At 43.1% G+C, this 24,516-nt stretch overlaps 1 protein-coding gene, 1 long non-coding RNA gene and 2 pseudogenes across 2 annotated transcripts in view; 1 reads left to right on the top strand and 3 right to left on the bottom strand.

Annotated features, from left to right (window-relative positions):
* The window catches only part of MUC16 (mucin 16, cell surface associated), a 113,524-nt gene extending 111,683 nt beyond the window's left edge, over positions 1-1,841 (top strand). Inside the window, exon 58 of the mRNA XM_069590304.1 lies at positions 518-1,841. Within this exon, the coding sequence (XP_069446405.1) occupies positions 518-625 (108 nt within the window). The 3' untranslated portion in view covers positions 626-1,841. The remainder of the gene's footprint in view (positions 1-517) is intronic.
* A 109-nt stretch (positions 1,842-1,950) lies between these two features.
* Positions 1,951-4,853, bottom strand: LOC138440889 (zinc finger protein 709-like; annotated as a pseudogene).
* Positions 1,951-7,694, bottom strand: LOC138440650 (zinc finger protein 709-like; annotated as a pseudogene).
* Positions 7,695-14,098: 6,404 nt separating this feature from the next.
* LOC138440891 (uncharacterized) overlaps positions 14,099-24,516 on the bottom strand; it is a 17,372-nt gene continuing 6,954 nt past the window's right edge. The window contains exon 2 of the long non-coding RNA XR_011257170.1: positions 14,099-17,736. This is a non-coding gene — a long non-coding RNA (uncharacterized lncRNA). The remainder of the gene's footprint in view (positions 17,737-24,516) is intronic.

Genomic DNA, 24,516 nt, shown 5'->3' with positions numbered 1-24,516 from the left:
TATTCCTTCTGTTATTTGATTCCAAGTTTACAAGCAGATGCTGAAAGCTAATGAACCCACCATGCACACAACTAATCACATTTCAAGTAAATGGCAAAAAAAAAAAAAAAAACCTACATACTCATTCTTTGAAAGATGTCTAATTCTAATAAACTTTAAACGTTTTTTAAAAATCTGTGCAGTTTACTATATCAGTTAAGCTGGGGTTAGGGAAAAGAGACAAGATATGAAGGGGATATCAGAAAAAAGGAACAAAAAAAAAAACAAATTTTTTTAAAAGATAAAAAAAAGGGGCTATCAGAGAGAAAATGGTAGGAAAAAAGTGGAGAGTTAAAGGGAAGAAAGAAGAAAAAGAGGGGAAAGAGGGGAAAAGGAGAGGCTGAGAGAAAAGAGAAAACAGGAAGAGAGACGCACAGGAGCAGCAGGTGTCCGTGGCTGCAGCCATGTCCTTCACCCGTAGCCTCCCACAGTTGACCAGACAACTGGTCCATTCTGAGCCCTCTGTTCACCCTCGCAGGCCAGAGTCCACCAGCGGAAGAAGGAGGCGGACTATGAGGTTCAGCAACTACAGCCCGATAGCGTGGGCTATTACCTGCCACACCTGGACCTGAGGAAGCTGCAGTGACACCCGTTTCCCAGACAGTTTCCAGGGGAGGTTGGCTGGAACAGAAGCAAACCACGCTGGTCGGACACAACCTCCAGGCCTTTCTTGGCCTGGCCCCCACCTGGTTCACAGTGGACTGAGAGAAAAGGTCTCCCCTTCGATGTCCTGAAGACAACTGCAACTTCTGTCTGATGGGTTCACATCCTCAGGGACACCAGGATTGGTGAAATAGGCACAGACGTGGCTAACGAACAAAATCGACATCCCGCTTAAGTGAGGTTTACCTTCCTAGTCACCCCCTGAACACCTCTCTCCTTGACTCCTGGGCAGCCATCACCCCATCTCTCTTCCTCCCTGTTCTGCATCCCCTTCCCTGAAGCCCTGACAGTCTCAAGTTCCTTGTGAACTACCTTATTCTCTGATGTTCAGATTCACCAGGATGTTCACTGACTCTTCTCCTTCATCACAGGTCCTCCAAGGTAGGAAATAGACTAAGAGGAATGAGTGGGTCAGCCATGATTCTGCACTCAGCCCTGGGACTTGGTATCTGGGAAGGCTGAATCCCAGAGTGGCAGCAAACTCTAGAGAGATAGAGTCTACTTTGAATTTGAAGATGAATAAAACTCAGGGGAAAGATCTGAGAGAAAAAATAAAGACAGTCCCTTTTTTAATTTTTTTGCTGCACTGAATCTAACTGAAAGGTTAAAGCAGAGATTCCCCAACACGCTGCTCGAAGCATCCCGGGCATGATGCTAATACTGTAGATGCTCTGTTACTGTTTAATACCTCACTCTCAGAAATTGTAAATCCCAGACTTGCCTGGTGGTCCAGTGACTAGGACTCCATGCTCCCAGTGCAGAAGGCGCAGGTTCAATCCCTGGTCCAGAAACTAAGATACTGCATGCTGTATAGCACAGCCAAAAAAACAAACAAAAAAACCCACATGATTTAACTTCTGGGTATTAAGAACAATTAAGAAATTAGCTACATGACTAAAATCAAAACTAAAAAAAAAGAAAAAAGAAAAACTTCCTGGCAGAAAAAACACCTGGATTCATATGTACATAATCTTGACTCATAAAATATAATGAACAAAGGAAGAAAATTACAGAGTTTACCTGAAAATTGATAATTATAATGGGTCATTTTCATAGATCCTCTCAAGAAATTAAAAACACAGTGTTTGTTAGCACGTGATGGGCTAGAGAATAGTTAATAAAATGTTTCTATGAAACAACTACCAAAGCATTCCTGTGGCAAAAAAAAAAAAACATACTTCTTACATACAAACATAATTTATAACATATTGAGAGATTGTAGTCAACTACCAGAACAGGACACACCAACACAAGGAAGGAGTTTATTTTCACAAATAAATAAAAGATCAGGAGAAGGCAGCCGGCGTACAGTGCGGTAGAGAAACAAACTCCCTTGGTTTTTCACTGCATCACTGTAGATGTCACGGTGAATCAGGAAAACACCCTCGCTAGCACCATTAACAGCATAAGGCATTTGTTAAACACTTTAGACTTTAAATGGATATAATCTAGAGAAGAGGGGGATCAGACAATACTCCCAAACAGTGAAATCCAAAATAGCTTCTTGGTGGACACAAGAGACCTGACAGAAAAATCCCAACTCCGATGGATCTTTGATGTGGATCTTGGGAAGACATCAGTGGAAACCTACAGCTCTACAAAAATGGAAGCCAAATACTGGTAGTGGTTTTGAGGTACTCTTGATTGGAAGGTCAAAGAATCCAAAATGATGGGCTAAAAGATAGTATCCTTAAGTGAAAGTCACTCAGTTGTGTCCGACTCTTGTGACCCCATGGACTGTTCTCCAGGCCAGAATACTGAAATGGGTAGCCGTTCCCTTCTCTAGGGGATCTTCCCAACCCAGGGATTGAACCCAGGTCTCCTGCATTGTGGGTGGACTCTTTACCAGCTGAACCACAAGGGAAGCCCGTATATGGGCGTCTCTCTTCATGTATGGTGCCTCCAAACTCTGACTAATGCCTTGTTTGCTTCTGCTTTCCAAATCCTATGCAAGTAAGGCTATCAGTGAATTCTAACACTGAACCATAAATAGGATGGATGCTAGAAAATTTTGTTTCTAACATTACACAGAGAATCAGATATCTGTCCCATCACAGGTCTCTCTTCTCAAAATCTATTCACCAAATATCAGTCAGAGGAAGGACAACAAGCAAAGGTCCAAATATAAAAACAATTATTCACATTAAAGTCTCAAAAAAATGGAGCTTTGTTGTTAAAGATAAAACACAGAAAACAGACTATAAAGACATCCACGAATTGTCCAGAATCCAGATATCCTGTAGGAAAATCCCAACAAATGACCACATTTTCCAATTGCTTCTTAATACAGAATAAAATTATAAAAAATGAAACCTGACTACACACGCATCCGATATACATTTCAATTCACCCATGGATCCAATAGACTTTCAAATGGAGAGAGAAAATATTAGCTGATTCAAAGGAAAAGCACTACCTTTTAACCTCGTGTACTACTGTTGACTGGCTTCTCTGGTGGCCCAGTGGCAAAGAATGCACCTGCCAACGCAGGAGTCACAGGAGACACGGGTTCAATTGCTGGGTCGGGAAGACCCCCTGGAGCAACACAGTCCAGTATTCTCGCTTAGGAAATTCCAAGGACAGAGGAGCTTAGTGGGCTACAGTCGCAAAGAATCGGACATGACTGAGGAACTGAACAACTGCTGTTGAAAGATGACTTGCAGAATTACATCACCCCAATACTCATGTATGAAACTAACTAGTAGAAACTCACACTCTAGTGATGTAGTTCAAGAAAGAGGCTTGATAAACCCAATATATTTACAACCTGTTAAAAACAATTCTTTTGTGGTTGAAAGTTTTCTGGAACATTCAGTTCAGTTCAGTTCAGTCACTCAGTCGTGACCGACTCTTTGCGACCCCATGAACCGCAGCACACCAGTCCTCCCTATCCATCACCAACTCCCGGAGTTCACCCAAATCCATGTCCATTGAGTCAGTGATGCCATCCAACCATCTCATCCTCTGTCATCCCCTTCTCCTCCTGCCCTCAATCTTGCCCAGCATCAGGGTCTTTTCCAATGAGTCAGCTCTTCGCATCAGGTGGCCAAAGTGTTGGAGTTTCAGCTTCAACATCAGTCCTTCCAATGAACACCCAGGACTGATCTCCTTTAGGATGAACTGGTTGGGTCTCCTTGCAGTCCAAGGGACTCTCAAGAGTCTTCTCCAACACCATAGTTCAAAAGCATCAGTTCTTCGGCGCTCTGGAACAGTATACCCAGATTAATTTTCATCAAGCTATGAGTTCTCATGTTACTCACATTTGTAATTATTTCTGGTGGAAGTTTTAACATTTAACGATGAAGACCAACTGAAGTCTTTCCCACACTCTTTACAGTCAAAAGGTTTTTACCCCGTGAGATGAGTCCTTTCATGCCTTCTGAAGGAAGTGGTATGATTGAAGGCTTTCCCACATTCTTTACGTTCATAGGGTTTCTCTCCAGTGTGAGTTCTCTCATGTCTTTGAAAACTCTGATACCACCTGAAAGTTTTCCCACATTCCGTACATGCATAGGGTTTCTCTCCTGTATGAGTCCTTTCACGGTTTTGTAAGGAACTGTATCCTCTGTAGGCTTTACCGCATTGTTTACATTCATAGGGTTTTTCTCTAGTGTGAGTTCTTTCACATGTTCGAAGATAACTGGGACACCTGAACACTTTATGACATTTTTTATACTCGTAGGGTTTTTCTCCAGCCTGATTTCTCTCATGTCTTCGAAAACTTTGACAACATCCGAGGGCTTTTCCATTGTTTACATTCGTAGAATATGAATTCTTCTGTGCGTTTCTATAGAAGTATAATCTCTGCAGGTTTTTCCACACTGGTTACATTCATAGAGTTTCTCTCCAGTGTGTGTGCTTTCATGTATTCAAAGTGAGGTTGAACAACTAAAAGTTCCTCCACACTCCCTGTATTCACAGGGTTTCTCTCCAGTGTGGGTTCTTTCATGTTTTTGAAAGGAGGGGTAATACTCGAAGGTTCTGCCACACTGTTTACATTCATAGGGTCTCTCTCCAGTGTTACTCCTTTGGTGTATTTGAAATGAACTGGGGGAAATAGCTGAAAGGTTGTTGTTGAACAAAAAAAGACACCAGGATTCTTGGCCCCCGGAGGAGAATTTAATCTGGGGCCAGAGACAAGGCTTGATCACTCAGAGCTTTGTGTAATAAAGTTTTATTACAGTATAAAGGAGATAAAGAAAGCTTCTGACATAGGCGTCAGAAGGGGGCAGAAAGAGTATCCCCACCCATTAGTCTTCAGCTGGATGTTATATAGTCACTGCTGCTGCTGCTAAGTCACTTCAGTCGTGTCCGACTCTGTGTGACCCCATAGACGGCAGCCCACCAGGCTCCTCCATCCCTGGGATTCTCCAGGCAAGAACACTGGAATGGGTTGCCATTTCCTTCTCCAATGCATGAAGATGAAAAGTGAAGTCGCTCAGTCGTGTATGACTCTTCACAACTCCATGGACTGCAGCCTACCAGACTCCTCTGCCCATGGGATTTTCCAGGCAAGAGTATAGTCACTGCTAAGTCACTTCAGTCGTGTCCGACTCTGTGCGACCCCATAGACAGCAGCCCACCAGGCTCCCCCGTCCCTGGGATTCTCCAGGCAAGAACATAGTCACTAGCAGTCTGTTAATAAAGGAATGTCTTAAAACTCAGAATGGCACCAGGCTCCTCACACCCATAAGATGCATTTTGGGATAATCTTGGCATCGAATGGTTCATCCTGGGCATAAAATGATTAACTTAAATCTTGTAGAAGGACAGATTACCATACAAATAGTTTCCTTTACATAGATTAGGGCAACAATATCTGAGTATAACATACTGGTTTGTTAAGTAGGTTCTGAGCCATTAGGCAGGACCTACTTGAAGACACAGTTTGGGGTAAATCCATAGTACATTAGCATAGCTTAAGACAAACATTTCCATAAAAAATGCATTGGTTATCTCAAGGTTGGAGAATAGTTAACTTCAGCCTTTGACTGTGTGGATCACAATAAACTGTGGAAAATTCTGAAAGGGATGGGAATACCAGACCACCTAACCTGCCTCTTGAGAAATCTGTATGCAGGTCAGGAAGCAACAGTTAGAACTGGACATGGAACAACAGACTGGTTCCAAAGAGAAGGAGTACGTCAAGGCTGTATATTATCATCCTGCTTATTTAACTTATACGCAGAGTACATCATGAGAAACGCTGGACTGGAAGAAACACAAGCTGGAATCAAGATTGCCGGGAGAAATAGCAATAACCTCAGATATGCAGATGATACCACCCTTATGGCAGAAAGTGAAGAGGAACTATAAAGCCTCTTGATGAAAGTAAAAGAGGAGAGTGAAAAAGTTGGCTTAAAGTTCAACATTCAGAAAACGAAGATCATGGCATCCGGTCCCATCACTCCATGGGAAATAGATGGAGAAACAGTGGAAACAGTGTCAGACTTTATTTTTGGGGGCTCCAAAATCACTGCAGATGGTGATTGCAGCCATGAAATTAAAAGACGCTTACTCCTTGGAAGAAAAGTTATGACCAACCTAGATAGTATATTCAAAAGCAGAGACATTACTTTGCCAACTAAGGTCCATCTAGTCAAGGCTATGGTTTTTCCTGTGGTCATGTATGGATGTAAGAGTTGGACTGTGAAGAAGGCTGAGCACCGAAGAATTGATGCTTTTGAGCTGTGGTGTTGGAGAAGACTCTTGAGAGTCCCTTGGACTGCAAGGAGATCCAACCAGTCCATTCTGAAGGAGATCAGTCCTGGGATTTCTTTGGAAGGAATGATGCTAAAGCTGAAACTCCAGTACTTTGGCCCCCTCATGCGAAGAGTTGACTCATTGGAAAAGACTTGGGGCTAGGAGGAGAAGGGGACAACCGAGGATGAGATGGCTGGATGGCATCACGGACTCGATGGACGTGAGTCTGAGTGAACTCTGGGAGCTGGTGATGGACAGGAAGGCCTGGCGTGCTGCGATTCATGGTGTCGCAAAGAGTCGGACACGACTGAGAGACTGAACTGAACTGAACTGAACTGAGGTGAAACCAGGTGTCATTATGGCACCACAGTATTTGTATAGAGAAGGAAAAAAATATCACTAGTTTGTTTCCTCCTGCCACTTAAGAGAGAGAAAAACGTCTGACACTTGCAGGCTATTTCCTCCCTTTGGAGAACCCTGGCCTTCCTGCCTGTTACCCTCTCATTAACGCTTTCCCACACTGCTTACACTTGTAAGGTCCAACTCCAGTATGAGTGATCAAGTGCATGCAAAGGCTTGCAAGAGCTCTAAAGGCTTTTCCACATTCCCTACATTCATAAGGTTTTTCCCCAGTATGAATATTTTGATGTTTCTGAAAAGAACTGGGACAACTGAAAGCTTTACCACATTTTCTGCCTTGGTAGGGTTTTTCTCCATTGTTATTTCTTTTATGTATTTGGAAACCTATGTTAGAACTGAGTCTTACCACATGACTTACGTTCATAGCATTTCTCTCCTGTGTGAACTCTTTTGTGTTTTGAAGGAGGGGTAATATCTGAAGGTTTTACTGCACTGTTTACAGTCATAAGGTTTCTTTCTGGTATGAGTCTTTTCATGTATTCAGAGTGAACTGAGACAACTGAATGCTTTACTACATTTTCTACATTCATAGGATTTTTCTCCTGTGTGAGTCCTCTTTTGTGTTCGGAAAGGTTGATAATATCCATAGGCTTTTCCACGATGTTTACATTTATAAGGTTTCTCCCCAGTGTGGGTCCTTTCATGTATCTGAAATGAAGCTGAAGAACTTTAAGTTTTCCCACAGCTTTTGCACTTATAAGCGGCGTCCCACTATGTGTTAGCATGTGTCTTTGCAAAGTTCTGAGTCATATGAAGGCTTTCCTACATTTCTTACATGTATAGGTTTTTTCTCCACTGTAATTTATGTTTTTCAAAACACTGCAGGTAACTAAAGGCTTTCCCACATACACTGCATTTATTCTCTCCATTTTCCTGATACTCGTGTGGCTTGTGTCCAGTGTGACTTCTGGTGGACCTGTTATGGGAGGAATGATGCATGAGGTCTTTTCCACATAATTTGTGTTTCCGTGGTCTTACTCTGATAAGAGTTTTCTTGTTCAGATTGAGATTTGGAATAAGGTTGACATTTTCTCCACAGGGACTATCCTCTTTACCTTCACAGATTCTCTCTGCCTTCTGACTTCTGCAAAAAAACAAGAAGGAAGTATTAATGATCTCTTTGTTACTGCTAAGTCACTTCAGTCGTGTCCGACTCTGTGCGATCCCATAGACAGCAGCCCACCAGGCTCCCCCGTCCCTGGGATCCTCCAGGCAAGAACACTGGAGTGGGTTGCCATTTCCTTCTCCAATGTGTGAAAGTGAAGTCGCTCAGTCATGTCCGACCCTCAGCGACCCCATGGACTGCAGCCTTTCAGGCTCCTCCGTCCATGGGATTTTCCAGGCAAGAGTACTGGAGTGGGGTGCCACTGCCTTCTCCGTATCTCTTTGTTAATGATTTTATATTTATTAAAAATGCTTCAGCTACACTTTTACAATTTATAGCAAAGGCATAGGTTTTTTTTTCTATCACGTGTGAATTGTTCGAAATTGAATATACCGAGTACTTCACAAGAGGACTCACCAAAATGGTAATATTTATATATAGGGCTTATTAATACTGTTTCCAAGTATTTTGGAAACACTGAACATTATATCATATATAAGAAAGTAATTTGGTGAAAATTTTGAGAAGCAATACATTTGAAGCATGGGTTACCTTGTTTCTTTTTAAAATCTGGTACAATAACATAATTCTCATGTGAAATACTGCTTTCTACTGTGAATGCCACTCACCTTAGTTTTCTCCCCTGATTTCTGTACTGATCTTCAATGTCATGATCTTCCCATGTTGTTCCTAAAATACAAATAAAAATTATTCCACAATATTAGAAGTTATAGAAAAATCAGTAGACTCTGGTTCTACAATGAGCTGTGACAATACCTAATTTATTTATTTACCAATGTCCTCCCTTTACACGTTCCACCTCTTAGAAAAACACTGACGGGCAGAAAAACTTGTCCTTCAACAAGGTGAAGGTCAGTTGTCATCCTTACCTACTGAGGCCAGGTTCCTAAAGGTTTCCCCCATCACATCTCTGTAGTTTCTTCTGTGAAAAATCCAGTAAAGCCCAGTCTTCCAGGGTGACATTCACAGTCACATCCTCCAAGACCACTGAACCCTAAAATATCCCAAATATGTGTACAGTAGGAGGAGTGAACCTGACAGCTCTGTACATCCACACTCCACTTAGAGGAGGGTTACTTATGACTGTTGTTTCCCATTTATTTATTTTTTGACTTGTTCATCAGAAACTCTCTGTCCACGCTTACTTCCTCATAAATTTAACAGCATCATGAACATGTGTAAACTACTTAACATAGCTGTTTTACTGTGACCACATTACAAATCTGTTTCATTTATTTTTGCCTGCACTAGGTCTTCATTGCTGCGTGGCTTTTCTCTAGCTGTGGCAAGTGGGGGCTGCTCTCTAGCTGCAGCGCTCGGCCTCCTCCCTGCGGCGGCTTCTCTTGCTGTGGAGCACCAGTTCCAGGACCACGGGCTTCAGCAGTTGCTGCACGTGGGCTCAGCAGTGGTGGCACATGGGCTCAGCTGCTCCGAGGCATGTGGGATCTTCCCGCATCAGAGATCAAACTTGTGTCTCCTGCTTCGGCAGCCGGATTCTTTACCGCTGAGCCACCAGGGAAGCCCCGCATTACAAATCTATTGCTATCTAGTGGCAGGGTCCACAGTATGTTGAGAAATGGCAGAAATGCTATACAAATGAAACAAAATATCAATTCAAAATCACCCACTTCTTGAGAGAAAAATGCCTTCCTCTCCTTCTTTACTACCCACCATTTATACATTCCATGAGAGAGGCTCAACCCATCACCAAATATGAGAGTTCGGGAGGCCCGTGGCATCCAACTTTTAACAAGATCCAGCTGCCCATTTTGTCCTAAAGTATTCCAAGCCCTTAGAAGTAATCAGATGCTGCTAACTTAGAATGAAAATATTCTTGCAGAAAAGCACAGCTTCTACTTTGTGTAATATTTATCACAAACCCAGTTCTTTCTTTTTCTCTGTTCAGTTTGATAGGTTAGAAAGTTACTTGTAACTTCAAGCTCAGACATGAGGAAGAAGGCATAAAAACTTAAGATTATAAACTCCCTATGTTGGTGTACATCAAGACTGTTTCCAGCCAATTTTTGGTACACACACACACAGAGATAACAACATACCAAAAAAGCGTTTTCCCACAGAACCACAATAATCTCTCCTGGGCCCTGCTGACACTTTTTCAAAAGTTAATGAGACTCCCCTTGTGGTCCAGTGCTTGAGAATCCATCTTGCAATGCAAGGGATGCGGGTTCAATCCCTGATCAGGGAACTAGGATCCTACATGCTGCAAAACAACTGGGCTCACACCCTAACTACTGAGCCTGTGTGCTCTGGAGCCCAAACACCACAAGAGACCCCATGCATGGCACAAAGTGTCCCGCATGACTCAACAAGAGTCTCGCATGCAGCATGTGAGACCCAATGCAACCAAATTTTTTTTTAAGTTAAGAAGATGAAGATTGCAAGGGAGCTTCTTCTAGTCCATAACGGTCAGATGGTGGATTTGTCCATGATACATTATATAAAGGTGTCAGCAGTACTTCCCCCAAAAAGAACAAAAATCATTTTCCATTAAGGAGGAAGTTGTTTCCTGAGTAGCCACTCTAGAGGCCACCTTCCTACATACAGTTACATCCAAGCTCCCCTAGGGAGTAAAGGAGCATGGCAGTTCAATCCCTGGCCTTCCCTGATGGCTCAGTGGTAAAGAATCCACCTGCAATGCAGGAGACATAGGAGACTTGGATTCAAACCCTGGGTCAGGAAAATCCCCTGGAAAAGGAAATGGCAATCCACTCCAGTATTCTTGCCTGGAAATCCCATGGACAGAGGATCCTGGCAGGCTACAGTCCACCGGGTCGCAAAGAGTTGGACACAACTGAGTGACTAAGTGCAACGCAGCAGCTAAATCCCTGAGCACAGGAATTCCTCAGCTGATGATATCACATGTTCCCAATAGACTATGAAAAGGTTTACTCCTCCAAAACAGGACTCTCCACATACTATGGAGTAACTAAGCCCGTGAGCCACAACTCCTGAAGCCCACGCACCTAGATCCTATGCTCTACAACGAGAGAAGCCATCACAATGAGAAGCCTGTGCACTGCAATTAGAGAGTTGGTTCTCTGGTTCTCTGACATGATTAATGAAACTGATAAACATCTTGTGATCATTACTAAGAGAGAGGACTTCTCAGGTGGTCCAGTAGGTTAAGAATCTGCCTGCCAATGCAAGGGACACAGGTTCGATCCCTGGTCTGGAAAGATTCCGCATGCCACGGAGCAGCTAAGCCCCTGCACCACAATTTCTGAAGCCCATGCACCCTAGAGCCTGTGCTCCACAACAAGAGAAGGCACTGCAGTGAGAAGCCTGGCCACTGCAACTAGAGAGTAACCCCCATTTGCCACAACCACTTACACAGCAATGAAGACCCAGTGCAGCCAAAACTAAATACATAAAATTTTAAAAAGAGAGACAGAAATTATAATGTAAGGCATCATGGGTAACCAGGAGGTATATGAGGTAGGTACTGAAGGCCCTGTGTGTGCCTTTTGTAAGGCAAACTAAACAGTCTAGAGCCTTCTGTCAATGGCACCCCACTCCAGCACTCTTGCCTGGAAAATCCCATGGACAGGGATTTTCCCTGTCCCACAGAGGAGCCCACAGAGGAGGAGCCTGGTGGGCTACAGTCCATGGGGTCGCGAAGAGTCGGACACGACTGAGTGACTTCACTTTCACTTTTCACTTTCATGCATTGGAGAAGGAAATGGCAACAGGACTTATGACCTGCCCGGGAAATTCGAATTAAGCCCGGGAAATGGGAACCAATCAGAACCCGTGGCCAGCCTGGGAAATGAAAACCAGTCCGAACCCAACACCTAACCCTTCCACAGAAGGTAAATAATTAGACATCTCCCAACCCGGAAACTCCCGTTTTTCGAATTTTTCACACAAGAATACCCTATATAAGCAATGTAATCCAGAGTTCGGGGCTCCTCTCCTTAGCCGCTGCGTTGGTAAGTGTGGGAGCCCCAGCTCGAGCTTGGTAATAAAAACTCTCTTGCTTTTGCATCGGATATCGGCTCCCTGGTGGTCATTGGGAGATTTCACGACTTGGGCATAACAGGACCTGACATTCCAGGTTCCTATGCTATATTGCGCTTTACAGCATCAGACCTTGCTTCTATCACCAGGCGGCTGCGGCCAGCGCACTAAGCGCAGGCGAGAGGAGCTACCCCACGTCCAAGGTCAGGGGCAGCGTCCTAGAGTGCCAGTCTGCGACGGCGCAGGAATGGCCGAGAGGAGCCACCCCACGCCCGAGGCCAGGGAGGCGGCTGGGAGAAGCAACCCCACACCCGAGGCCAGGGACAGTAGCCAGGAGGAGCAACCCCACGTCCAAGGAGCGGTGGCTACCTGGGCACAGGAGGGCCTAGAGGAGCCATCCCACGTTGAAGGTCAGGAAGGGCAGCATTGAGGAGATACCCCTCATCCAAGGTAAGAGAAACACAAGTAAGATGGTAGGTGTTGCAAGAGGGCATCAGAGGGCAGACACAATGAAACCATACTCACAGAAAACTAGTCAATCTAATCACGCTAGGACCACAGCCTTGTCTAACTCAATGAAACTAAGCCATGCCCATGGGGCCACCCAAGACGGGTGGGTCATGGTGGAGAGGTCTGATAGAATGTGGTCCACTGGAGAAGGGAATGGAAAACCACTTCAGTATTCTTACCTTGAGAACCCCATGAACAGTATGGAAAGGCAAAATGATAGGATACTGAAAGAGGAACTCCCCAGGTCAGTAGGTGCCCAATATGCTACTGGAGATCAGTGGAGAAATAACTCTAGAAAGAATGAAGGGATGGAGCCAAAGCAAAAACAATACCCAGAAAAAATAAGGAATTACCAAAACTTCCAACTCAGTGTCCTCTGTATATAGAATTCAGGCTTGGTGGGGTCCACCATGCTACATAGGGGCAGCCAGTACAGGGCATAGGACAAGCTCCCCAGCAAACAGCAGCTCAAAAAGCAAGAGCCTCCAGGCTTTCTTATCAGCCTGTCCAAGTAAGAAGCACTAGGATAAAAGGGAGGGATGAGGCTTAACTTGTACTACTAGAAAGAAAGAAAGAAAGTGAAGTCATTCAGTCATGTCCAATTCTTTGCAATCCCATGGACTGTAGCCTACCAGGCTCCTCCATCCATGGGATTTTCCAGGCAAGAATACTAGGCAAACATCAAATATGTGAACCCCTGACAGCTCATTATAAGAACAAACCCAGTAAGCATTCGCATTGGTTTGTTTTCATACAAGGAAACACTAACAAAATGAAATCAGGAAGTAATCAAAACTGCTTATTTCAAAGGGTTATTCACTCAGTTATCTCCAACTCTTTGTGACCCCATGGACTGTAGCCCACCAGGATCCTCTGTCCATGGAATTCTCCAGGCAAGAATACTGGAGTGGGTTGCAATTTCCTACTCCAGCGTGGCTGGAATAAGAGCAAAATAGAGCAGGATATGTAGGTTAGTTTCCTATCTTCAGTTCAGTTCAGTTCAGTCACTGAGTCATGTCCAACTCTTTGCAACGCCATGGACTGCAGCACGCCAAGCCTCCCTGTCCATCACCAACTCCTGGAGTTTACTTATGCCCATTGAGTCAGTGATGCCATCCAACCATATCATCCTCTGTCATCCCCTTCTCCTCCTGCCTTCAATCTTTCCCAGTATCAGGCTCTTTTCAAATGAGTCAGTTCTTCACATCAGGTGGCCAAAGTATTGGAGTTTCAGCTTCAGCATCAGTCCTTCCAGTGAATATTCAGGACTGATTTCCTTTAGGGACTGGTTGAATTTCCTTGCAGTCCAAGGGACTCTCAAAAATCATCTCCAACACCACAAGTTTCCTATATTAGGAATTAAAAAAAAAATTTTTTTTGATTCAACCTTCCCATGCATTACTTAGTGAAAATAAGAAGAGAAATTTACATATGCTGTGTTTTCCTACAATTGATCATTATTTTTAATTAGCTTTTGCTTTTTAAAAAATATTTATTTATTTGGCTGCACTGGGGCTTAGTTGTGGCATATGCAATCTAGTTCCCTGACCTGGGCTCAAACCCAGGCCCCCTGCATTGGGAACTCAAAGTCTTATCCCCTGGGTTACTAGGGAAGTCCCTAGTTTTTGCTTTTGGAAATTAAACTTTTCTACATAGGAAGTCACTTCAAGATTTAATCCTTTAAACATTTAACAGATATAAAACCACAGACCATAAAAAAAATTTACAAATTCCTTTCTAACAAAAACAACAAGGGGGAAACAAACAAACAAAAAAAGGCTTCTATCAACTGCCCCCAACTTATGATGCTTCAACTTATAATTTTTCAACTTTACAATGGTATGAAAGCAATATGAATTAAGTGGAAATCATACTTCAAAGTGTGAATTTTGATCTTTTCCCAGGAGAGCAATATGTTTTATGATGCGTACTCAGTTGCTCAGTTGTGTCTGACACTCTGCATGACCTGTATAGCCTGCCAGGCTCCTCTGTCCATAGGATTTCCCAGGCAAGAATATTGCAGTGGATTTCCTCCTCCAGGGGGTATTTCCAGCCAGGGAACGAACACGAGTCTCTTGCATTGGCAGGTGGATTCTTTACTACTGTGAAAGGTTGTTGTCCAACCATGCAAAGACGCTGGGATTCTTGGCCTCCGGAGGAGAGGAATTCAATTCGGGGCCAGAGCCGAGGCTTGATCGCTCAGAGCTTTTGTGTAATAAAGTTTTATTAAAGTATAAAGGAGACAGAGAAAGCTTCTGACATAGGCATCAGAAGGGGGCAGAACCAGTACCCCCTTGCTAGTGTTAGCCATGGAGTTAAATACTCTCTAGTTATTACAGTGAATCAAAAGAATATCTATAGGTTGTAAAGACCTCACTAGACCTACTCTCAGAATTTACACCTTAAGATAACAGGATTAGCCAGAAGGTTTTTTTCCAGAGACTGTCTTCAAGCAGGATACATTCAGTTCAGTTCAGTTCAGTTCAGTTCAGTCACTCAGTCGTGTCCGACTCTTTGCGACCCCATGAATCACAGCACGCCAGGCCTCCCTGTCCATCACCAACTCCCGGAGTTCACTCAGACTCATGTCCATCAAGTCAGTGATGCCATCCAGCCATCTCATCCTCTGGCGTCCCCTTCTTCTCCTGCCCCCAATCCCTCCCAGCATCTTTTCCAATGAGTCAACTCTTCGCATGAGGTGGCCAAAGTACTGGAGTTTCAGCTTTAGCATCATTCCTTCCAAAGAAATCCCAGGGTTGATCTCCTTCAGAATGGACTGGTTGGGTCTCCTTGCAGTCCAAGGGACTCTCAAGAGTCTTCTACAACACCACAGTTCAAACGCATCAATTCTTCAGCGCTCAGCCTTCTTCACAGTCCAACTCTCACATCCATACATGACCACTGGAAAAACCATAGCTTTGACTAGATGGACCTTAGTCGGCAGAGTAATGTCTCTGCTTTTGAATATGCTATCCAAGTTGGTCATAACTTTTCTTCCAAGGAGTAAGCGTCTTTTAATTTCATGGCTGCAGTCACCATCTGCAGTGATTTTGGAGCCCCCCAAAATAAAGTCTGACACTGTTTCCACTGTTTCCCCATCTATTTCCCATGAAGTGATGGGACCAGATGCCACAATCTTCGTTTTCTGAATGTTGAACTTTAAGCCAACTCTTTCACTCTCCTCTTTCACTTCCATCAAGAGGCTTTTGAGTTCCTCTTCACTTTCTGCCATAAGGGTGGTGTCATCTGCATATCTGAGGTTATTGCTATTTCTCCCGGCAATCTTGATTCCAGCTTGTGTTTCTTCCAGTCCAGCATTTCTCATGATGTACTCTGCATAGAAGTTAAATAAGGAGGGTGACAATATACAGCCTTGACATTACTCCTTCTCCTATTTGGAACCAGTCTGTTGTTCCATGTCCAGTTCTAACTGTTGCTTCCTGACCTGCATATAGGTTTCTCAAGAGGCAGGTCAGGTGGTCTGGTATTCCCATCTCTTTCAGAATTTTCCACGGTTGATTGTGATCCACACAGTCAAAGGCTTTGGCATAGTCAATAAAGCAGAAATAGATGTTTTTCTGGAACTCTCTTGCTTTTTCCATGATCCAGCAGATGTTGGCAATTTGATCTCTGGTTCCTCTGCCTTTTCTAAAACCAGCTTGAACATCAGGAAGTTCACGGTTTGCATATTGCTGAAGCCTGGCTTGGAGAATTTTGAGCATTACTTTACTAGCCTGTGAGATGAGTGCAATTGTGTGATAGTTTGAGCATTCTTTGGCATTGCCTTTCTTTGGGCTTGGAATGAAAACTGACCTTTTCCAGTCCTGTGGCCACTGCGGAGTTTTCCAAATTTGCTGGCATATTGAGTGCAACACTTTCACAGCATCATCTTTCAGGATTTGAAACAGCTCAACTGGAATGCCATCACCTCCACTAGCTTTGTTCGTAGTGATGCTTTCTAAGGCCCACTTGACCTCACATTCCAGGATGTCTGGCTCTAGATGAGTGATCAGACCATCATGATTATCCGGGTCGTGAAGATCTTTTTTGTACAGTTCTCCTGTGTATTCTTGCCACCTCTTCTCAATATCTTCTGCTTCTGTTAGGTCCACACCATTTCTGTCCTTTATCGAGCCCATCTTTGCATGAAATACTCCCTTGGTATCTCTAATTTTCTTGAAGAGATCTCTAGTCTTTCCCATTCTGTTCTTTTCCTTTATTTCTTTGCATTGATCGCTGAAGAAGGCTTTCTTATCTCTTCTTGCTATTCTTCGGAACTCTGCATTCAGATGCTTGTATCTTTCCTTTTCTCCTTTGCTTTTCGCCTCTCTTCTTTTCACAGCTATTTGTAAGGCCTCCCCAGACAGCCGTTTTGCTTTTTTGCATTTCTTTTCCATGGGGATGGTCTTGATCCCTGTCTCCTGTACAATGTCACAAGCCTCATTCCATAGTTCATCAGGCACTCTGTCTATCAGATCTAGGCCCTTAAATCTATTTCTCACTTCCATTGGATAATCATAAGGGATTTGATTTAGGTCATACATTATTGTTATATAATCCTAAGGAATGTAGAGGAACAAAAAATTTGTCCTTTCTTCCTCCTTGAGAATTCCAGACCCCTCTCTCCTTGGGGACACCTAGACTGCTTATCAACCTGCCTAGGAAATGACTCTGTCATTCCCCCCTTTTCTTTTAGGAGAATTATGTTGCCAAGGGAAAGGGGTGTCGTTTTCATTACATAACTGCTTCCGAGCTGATAAGGGGCATTGTCCCTAAAGGAGTGAGGCAACATATCTCCTAACCCTCAATATGGGATCAATATGGGATCCAGGGGCCCCAAGTAATATTTGGAAGAGGCTGTGGCACTCGTAGGAGCTTGGACAACCGTTTGTAACTTAAAAGCCTTTATGTGACTAGAAACAAATCCAATCACACAGTTACAGATGCAAGGCAAAACAGTCATTAAAACAAGTTAAAATCAAAATTAAAAGTCATATTATGTCCATAGTTACATCAGTCCATATTAGGATTGTTAGATGTCATCAGTTTAAGAAGAGGCATCACATGCGATTGTTGTTGAAGGTATTTGCAGACTTGGAGAAAGTCTTCCTTGAAGTGGAGATGTCCACTTTCACTGATGAAGAGAGGAGCATTCCACAGACCCAGCAGTTAGACTGATTGTGGAATGCAGCGTAGGAGTGAGCCCAGGACAAGAAGGCATTGTCTTGAGGATCAAACGGCAGACTCAGGATGTTTGGAGTCAGCAGAAGTAAGCTCACATAGGTTATCAGGCCCATCTGAAAAGTACAAAGTCAGAGCATAGAAAGTAAAGACATAAAATGAAGTTACTTAGTTCTGGTCAGGGTGCCAACTCTTAACTCGAGTGTGATGTACCCACAAATCAATTCCTGGCACTTTGACAGCTGTGGGAGAAGAAAGAATAACCTGGTAAGGGCCTTCCCAGAGGGGCTCAAGGGATGGGCCCCCAGACCCTAATGACTTTATGAGGACCTGGCTCAAAAAGAGGCTTGCTTGACTCAGAGGCTGGGTCAGGAGTTGTCTCTTGGAGTTCTGTTAATGTCTGTTGAAAACCTGAGAGCTAAGTTACATAACTAGTTAATTCCAAGGCTTCAGGGTCTATAACAATGTCTGTGCGTAAGAAAGGCTTTCCATAAATGCATTCAAAGGGGGACAGTCTCTCCTTTTGGGGGGCAGTTCGAGTCCTTATTAAAGCTATGCGTAGGACTATAATGCAATTGTCCTGCGTCTCTTGAGTTAATTTGCACAGATGTCTGTTGATAATGTCATTAGCTTTTTCAACTTTTCCTGAGGATTGGGGTCTCCAAGAACAGTGTAAGAGATATTCTATTCCTAGACCCTTAGACACCCCCTGATTTACAGCAGCTTTAAAGGCAGAGCCATTGTCACTCTGAAGGCTCCATGGCAGCCCAAACCTGGGGATAATTTCATGGATTAAAATCTTTATAACTTCCTTAGCCTGTTCACTACAGGGAAAAGCCTCAATCCATCCAGTAAAAGTATCTACCCAAACTTGTGAGCAAGAATACCCATTAGCTTTTGGCATATGAGTAAAATCAATTTCCCAGTCCTCTCCAGGATACTTTCCACTTCGTTGTAATCCAGATTTTGCTAGCTTTTCAGTCTTTGGGTTATTTTTTTGACAAACCTCACACCTTTTGATAATGTTCTTTAAAGTTTTCATTACATTTTTACCTTCAAACAAACAAGAAGCCATTTGCTAAGTACTCTCTGCACCCAAATGAAAACTCTGCTGTAAACCCTTCAGAATTTTCCACTGAGCATTTTCAGGAATTATTAATCATCCATCCTCGGACTGTAACCATCCTTTATCAGTAATCTTTGCTCCTCCTTTCTCATGTCTTTCTAATTCTTCCTCAGTATACTGTGGTTTTTCCTGTTCCACAGGACCTGTCCAGATCAAAGGCGTCTGCAGTGAAGGGGTTTCCTAAAGTGCCGCTTTTCTGGCTTGACAGTCAGCCAGCTGATTACCTTCAGTACTTTACTCCCATCTCTGCTGTGCCCTTTGCAACGCATAACAGCTACTTCTTTAGGACAATATTAGCAGTTAAAAGTCTCTCGATCTCTGTGAAACGTTGAATAGGTTCTCCTGTTGCTGTTTTAAACTTTCTTTCCATATTGCAGCATGAGCATATAAAGTCAAATAAGCATACTTAGAATCAGTGTAGATATTTACCCACTGCCTTTTGCTTACTTGGATGCAATCTCAAAAACGACAGAATGATCTCTGTTCGTTTCCAAGGCAAACCATTCAATATCACGGTGATCCAAGTCTATGCCCCAACCAGGAACGCTGAAGAAGCTGAAGTTGAACGGTTCTATGAAGACCTACAAGACCTTTTAGAATAACACCAAAAAAAAGATGTCCTTTCCATTATAGGGAACTGGAATGCAAAAATAGGAAGTCAAGAAACACCTGGAGTAACAGGCAAATTTGGCCTTGGAATGCGAAATGAAGCAGGGCAAAGACTAATAGAGTTTTGCCAAGAAAATGCACTGGTCATAGCAAACACCCTCTTCCAACAACACAAGAGAAGACTCTACACATGGACATCACCAGATGGTCAACACCGAAATCAGATTGATTATATTCTTTGAAACCAAAGATGGAGAAGCTCTATACACTCAGCAAAAACAAGACCAGGAGCTGACTGTGGCTCAGATCATGAACTCCTTATTACCAAATTCAGACTCAAATTGAAGAAAGTAGGGAAAACCGCTAGACCATTCAAGTATGACCTAAATCAAATCCCTTATGATTATACAGTGGAAGTGAGAAATAGATTTAACGGCCTAGATCTGATAGATAGAGTGCCTGATGAACTATGGACTGAGGCTTGTAACATTGTACAGGAGACAGGGATCAAGACCATCCCCATGGAAAAGAAATGCAAAAAAGCAAAACGGCTGTCTGGGGAGGCCTTACAAATAGCTGTGAAAAGAAGAGAGGTGAAAAGCAAAGGAGAAAAGGAAAGATATAAGCATCTGAATGCAGAGTTCCAAAGAATAGCAAGAAGAGATAAGAAAGCCTTCTTCAGCGATCAATGCAAAGAAATAGAGGAAAAGAACAGAATGGGAAAGACTAGAGATCTCTTCAAGAAAATTAGAGATACCAAGGGAACATTTCCTGCAAAGATGGGCTCGATAAAGGACAGAAATGGTGTGGACCTAACAGAAGCAGAAGATATGAAGAAGAGATGGCAAGAATACACAGAGAACTGTACAGAAAAGATCTTCACGACCCAGATAATCAGGATGGTGTGATCACTCATCTAGAGCCAGACATCCTGGAATGTGAAGTCAAGTGGGCCTTAGAAAGCATCACTACGAACAAAGCTAGTGGAGGTGATGGCATTCCAGTTGAGCTGTTTCAAATCCTGAAAGATGATGCTGTGAAAGTGTTGCACTCAATATGCCAGCAAATTTGGAAAACTCCGCAGTGGCCACAGGACTGGAAAAGGTCAGTTTTCATTCCAAGCCCAAAGAAAGGCAATGCCAAAGAATGCTCAAACTACCGCACTATTTCACTCATCTCACATGCTAGTAAAGTAATGCTCAAAATTCTCCAAGCCAGGCTTCAGCAATATGCAAACCGTGAACTTCCTGATGTTCAAGCTGGTTTTAGAAAAGGCAGAGGAACCAGAGCTCATATTGCCAACATCTGCTGGATCATGGAAAAAGCAAGAGAGTTCCAGAAAAACATCTATTTCTGCTTTATTGACTATGCCAAAGCCTTTGACTGTGTGGATCACAATCAACCGTGGAAAATTCTGAAAGAGATGGGAATACCAGACCACCTGACCTGCCTCTTGAGAAATCTGTATGCAGGTCAGGAAGCAACAGTTAGAACTGGACATGGAACAACAGACTGGTTCCAAATAGGAGAAGGAGTAATGTCAAGGCTGTATATTGTCACCCTGCTTATTTAACTTCTATGCAGAGTACATCATGAGAAATGCTGGACTGGAAGAAACACAAGCTGGAATCAAGATTGCAGGGAGAAATTTCAATCACCTCAGATATGCAGATGACACCACCCTTATGGCAGAAAGTGAAGAGGAACTCAAAAGCCTCTTGATGGAAGTGAAAGAGGAGAGTGAAAAAGTTGGCTTAAAGCTCAACATTCAGAAAACGAAGATCATGGCATCTGGTCCTATCACTTCATGGGAAAAAGATGGGGAAACAGTGGAAACAGTGTCAGACTTTATTTTGGGGGGCTCCAAAATCACTGCAGATGGTGACTGCAGCCATGAAATTAAAAGACGCTTACTCCTTGGAAGAAAAGTTATGACCAACTTGGATAGCATATTCAAAAGCAGAGACATTACTTTGCCGACTAAGGTCCGTCTAGTCAAGGCTATGGTTTTTCCAGTGGTCATGTATGGATGTGAGAGTGGAACTGTGAAGAAAGCTGAGAGCCGAAGAATTGATGCTTTTGAACTGTGGTGTTGGAGAAGACTCTTGAGAGTCCCTTGGACTGCAAGGAGATCCAACCAGTCCATTCTGAAGGAGATCAGCCCTGGGATTTCTTTGGAAGAAATGATGCTAAAGCTGAAACTCCAGTACTTTGGCCACCTCATTGGAAAAGACTCTGATGCTGGGAGGGATTGGGGGCAGGAGAAGAAGGGGACGCCAGAGGATGAGATGGCTGGATGGCATCACTGACTCAATGGATGTGAGTCTGAATGAATTCCAGGAATTGGTGATGGACAGGGAAGCCTGGCGTTCTGTGATTCATGGGGTCGCAAAGAGTCGGACACGACTGAGCGACTGAACTGAACTGAACTGAAAGCTCGGGTCAGAGCCACAAGCTCTGCTAACTGAGCACTGGTTCCCTGGAGGAGAGGTTTTGCTTCTAAAACCTGTTCAGCAGTCACCACGGCATACCGAACAAAGAACTGCCATCTGTAAATATTTCCATGTCAGGATTGTCTAATGGGGTATCCATTAGATCCTCCCAAGCTGCATAGTTTAAAGTTAGAAATTGGGAACAATCATGATCAGGTGTTTCATTTTCCTTCTCAGGAAGGAAAGTGGCAGGATTTAAATTTTCACAAACTTTAAGCTTAGTACTAGTCCTCCTAACAACCGTGACTGATATTTAAGAAGCCTACTGTCTGTCATCCAAATATTAACCTTAGAATTTAAGATTCCACTCCCATCATGAGAAGGCAGTACAGTAAGGTTTCGTCTGTTAATTATTTTTAAAGCTTCAGGTGTTAATAAAGCCGCTGCCCCAATTACTCTTAGGCAGTGGGGCCACTCACGTGAAATTACATCTAATTCTCTGCTTATAAGCAATAGGTTGCTGGTGAGGCCCTCAGTGTTGTGTCAAAATTCCCAAGGCCACACCTTTTCTTTCAGACATTCAGAGTAATGTCTGTGCAAATAAAAGAAGAATGAAATATGACTAGATACTTACTATTATGGCTCAAATCAAATCATCAAGAACAAACACTGAACAATAGAGAAGATGTGTAGTAACAGGAACCCCCACTCACTATTGGTGGAAATGTAAAATGATATGCCTAGTTTCAGCCATGAAATTAAAAGATGCTTACTCCTTGGAAGGAAAGTTATGACCAACCTAGACAGCATATTCAAAAGCAGAGACATTACTTTGCTAACAAAGGTCCATCTAGTCAAGGCTATGGTTTTTCTAGTGGTCATGTATGGATGAGAGAGTTGGACTATTAAGAAAGCTGAGTGTTGAAGAATTAATGCTTTTGAACTGTGGTGTTGGAGAAGGTTCTTGGGAGTCCCTTGGACTGCAAGGAGATCCAATCAGTCCATCCTAAAGGAAATCAGTCTTGAATATTCATTGGAAGGACTGATGTTGAAGCTGAAACTCCATACTTTGGCCACCTGATTTGAAGAGCTGACTCATTTGAAAAGACCCTTATTGGGAAAGAATGAAGGTGGGAGGAGAAGGGGATGACAGAGGATGAGAATGTTGGATGGCATCACCAACTCAATGGACATGAGTTTGAGTAAACTCCGGGAGTTGGGATGGACAGGGAGGCCTGGCATGCTGCAGTCCATGGGGTTGCAAAGAGTTGGACACGACTGAGCGACTGAACTGAACTGATGCCTAGTTTGGAAAACAGGCAGTTTCTTAAAACGAAACCCATCCTTTCCAACCACTCCAGCATGTCCCTTTCTATTTCCCCAAATGAGCTGAAACTTAGGGTCATAAAAGACCTAATTATGAATTTTTATAAGAGTTTTATTCATGATTGCCAAGACTTACAAGTAACCAAGATATCCTCCAATAAACAATAGAAAAAATAATCATGAGAACATCCACTCAATGAAATATTGTTCAGTGATAAAAGGATATGAGGTATCAAGCCAAAAAGACATGGAGAAACCTTAAAATAAGATTGCTAAGTGATTATATCTTTCTGGAAATGACAAGACTATGAGAAAGTGAAAGATCTTTGGTTGCCAATGATTTGGGGTGGGAGGGGGAAAATAAGAGGTGGAGCACAAGGGATTTTTAGAAGAGCAAAAGTACAAGATACAGAAATGAAAGACATGTTATTTCCTAACATCAAAGTCCAGTCAGTTTATTGGGTGGGTCAAAAGTTCATTTTGATTTTTTGTGACATCTTATGGAAAAACCCAAAGGAACTTTTTGGCCAACCCCATAACACAGAGAATCAAAGCAATTTTACATGTAGATTTTAATGCATCAATATTAGCTCACTGAATGTAACAAACATACCACAGTCATACAAATTATTAAAAATAGGGCAAACTATCCAGAGGCACAGGGGGTTATGTGGGAATTCTGTTTAATTTCTCATCAAGTTTTCTGTAAATCTAAAACTGCCATAAATAAGTGTATTAGAAAAAAAGATAAAGACAGATGTATTAATATTGATCTTGGATGGTAACTGATAACTGGAAAAGGTCATCTTTCATTCAACTGATTTAAATTTATTTCAATGAGCCATTACGGTGCTCTTATGAGGCCTGAACCCTGAGACTTGGAAGAGAGGGTAAAACTCCACTGAATGCTGTGTTTCAGCAGATGTCCTGAGAAGTGAAATGAGTGCCTTGGTTACTATCAGCAGTACCTGGGGCTCTGATGTGGATAAGAGTGTTCTGGTGAGGCCTCAATATATATGCAGACAAGTGTTACCTTGATGTAGATCATGGGTATCTGGTAGGGAATAGATTCCCAGAATTCTTTTATCATCAACTCTTAGATGATCAGTCATCCAAGGGTTTGTATACACATGCTGTCCAAGCCAACTGCTGGTCAGGGCTAAGATGACAGGCTGATGTTGGGTCTGCTGTGAACCCGTGAGTCCCTTCCTTCAGCAGAATGTCCCAACTAAGACATGAAGAGCTGGATCACGTATGAATGTGGAGATAATCATTCTGAAGTCTATGAACTCTCCTTGCTCTTCACTCAGGGAATCCTAAGGAGCCCACAGGGAGCCTAGAGGTCTGGAAAGGAGTGACCTCCTTCATCACCTGGCACCTGGCAAGGGACCCAGGAGAGGGGA

This window comes from Ovis canadensis, chromosome 5, assembly GCF_042477335.2.
Source record: "Ovis canadensis isolate MfBH-ARS-UI-01 breed Bighorn chromosome 5, ARS-UI_OviCan_v2, whole genome shotgun sequence".
Lineage (NCBI taxonomy): Eukaryota > Metazoa > Chordata > Mammalia > Artiodactyla > Bovidae > Ovis > Ovis canadensis.
This window is presented reverse-complemented; position numbering and strand designations above follow the sequence as displayed.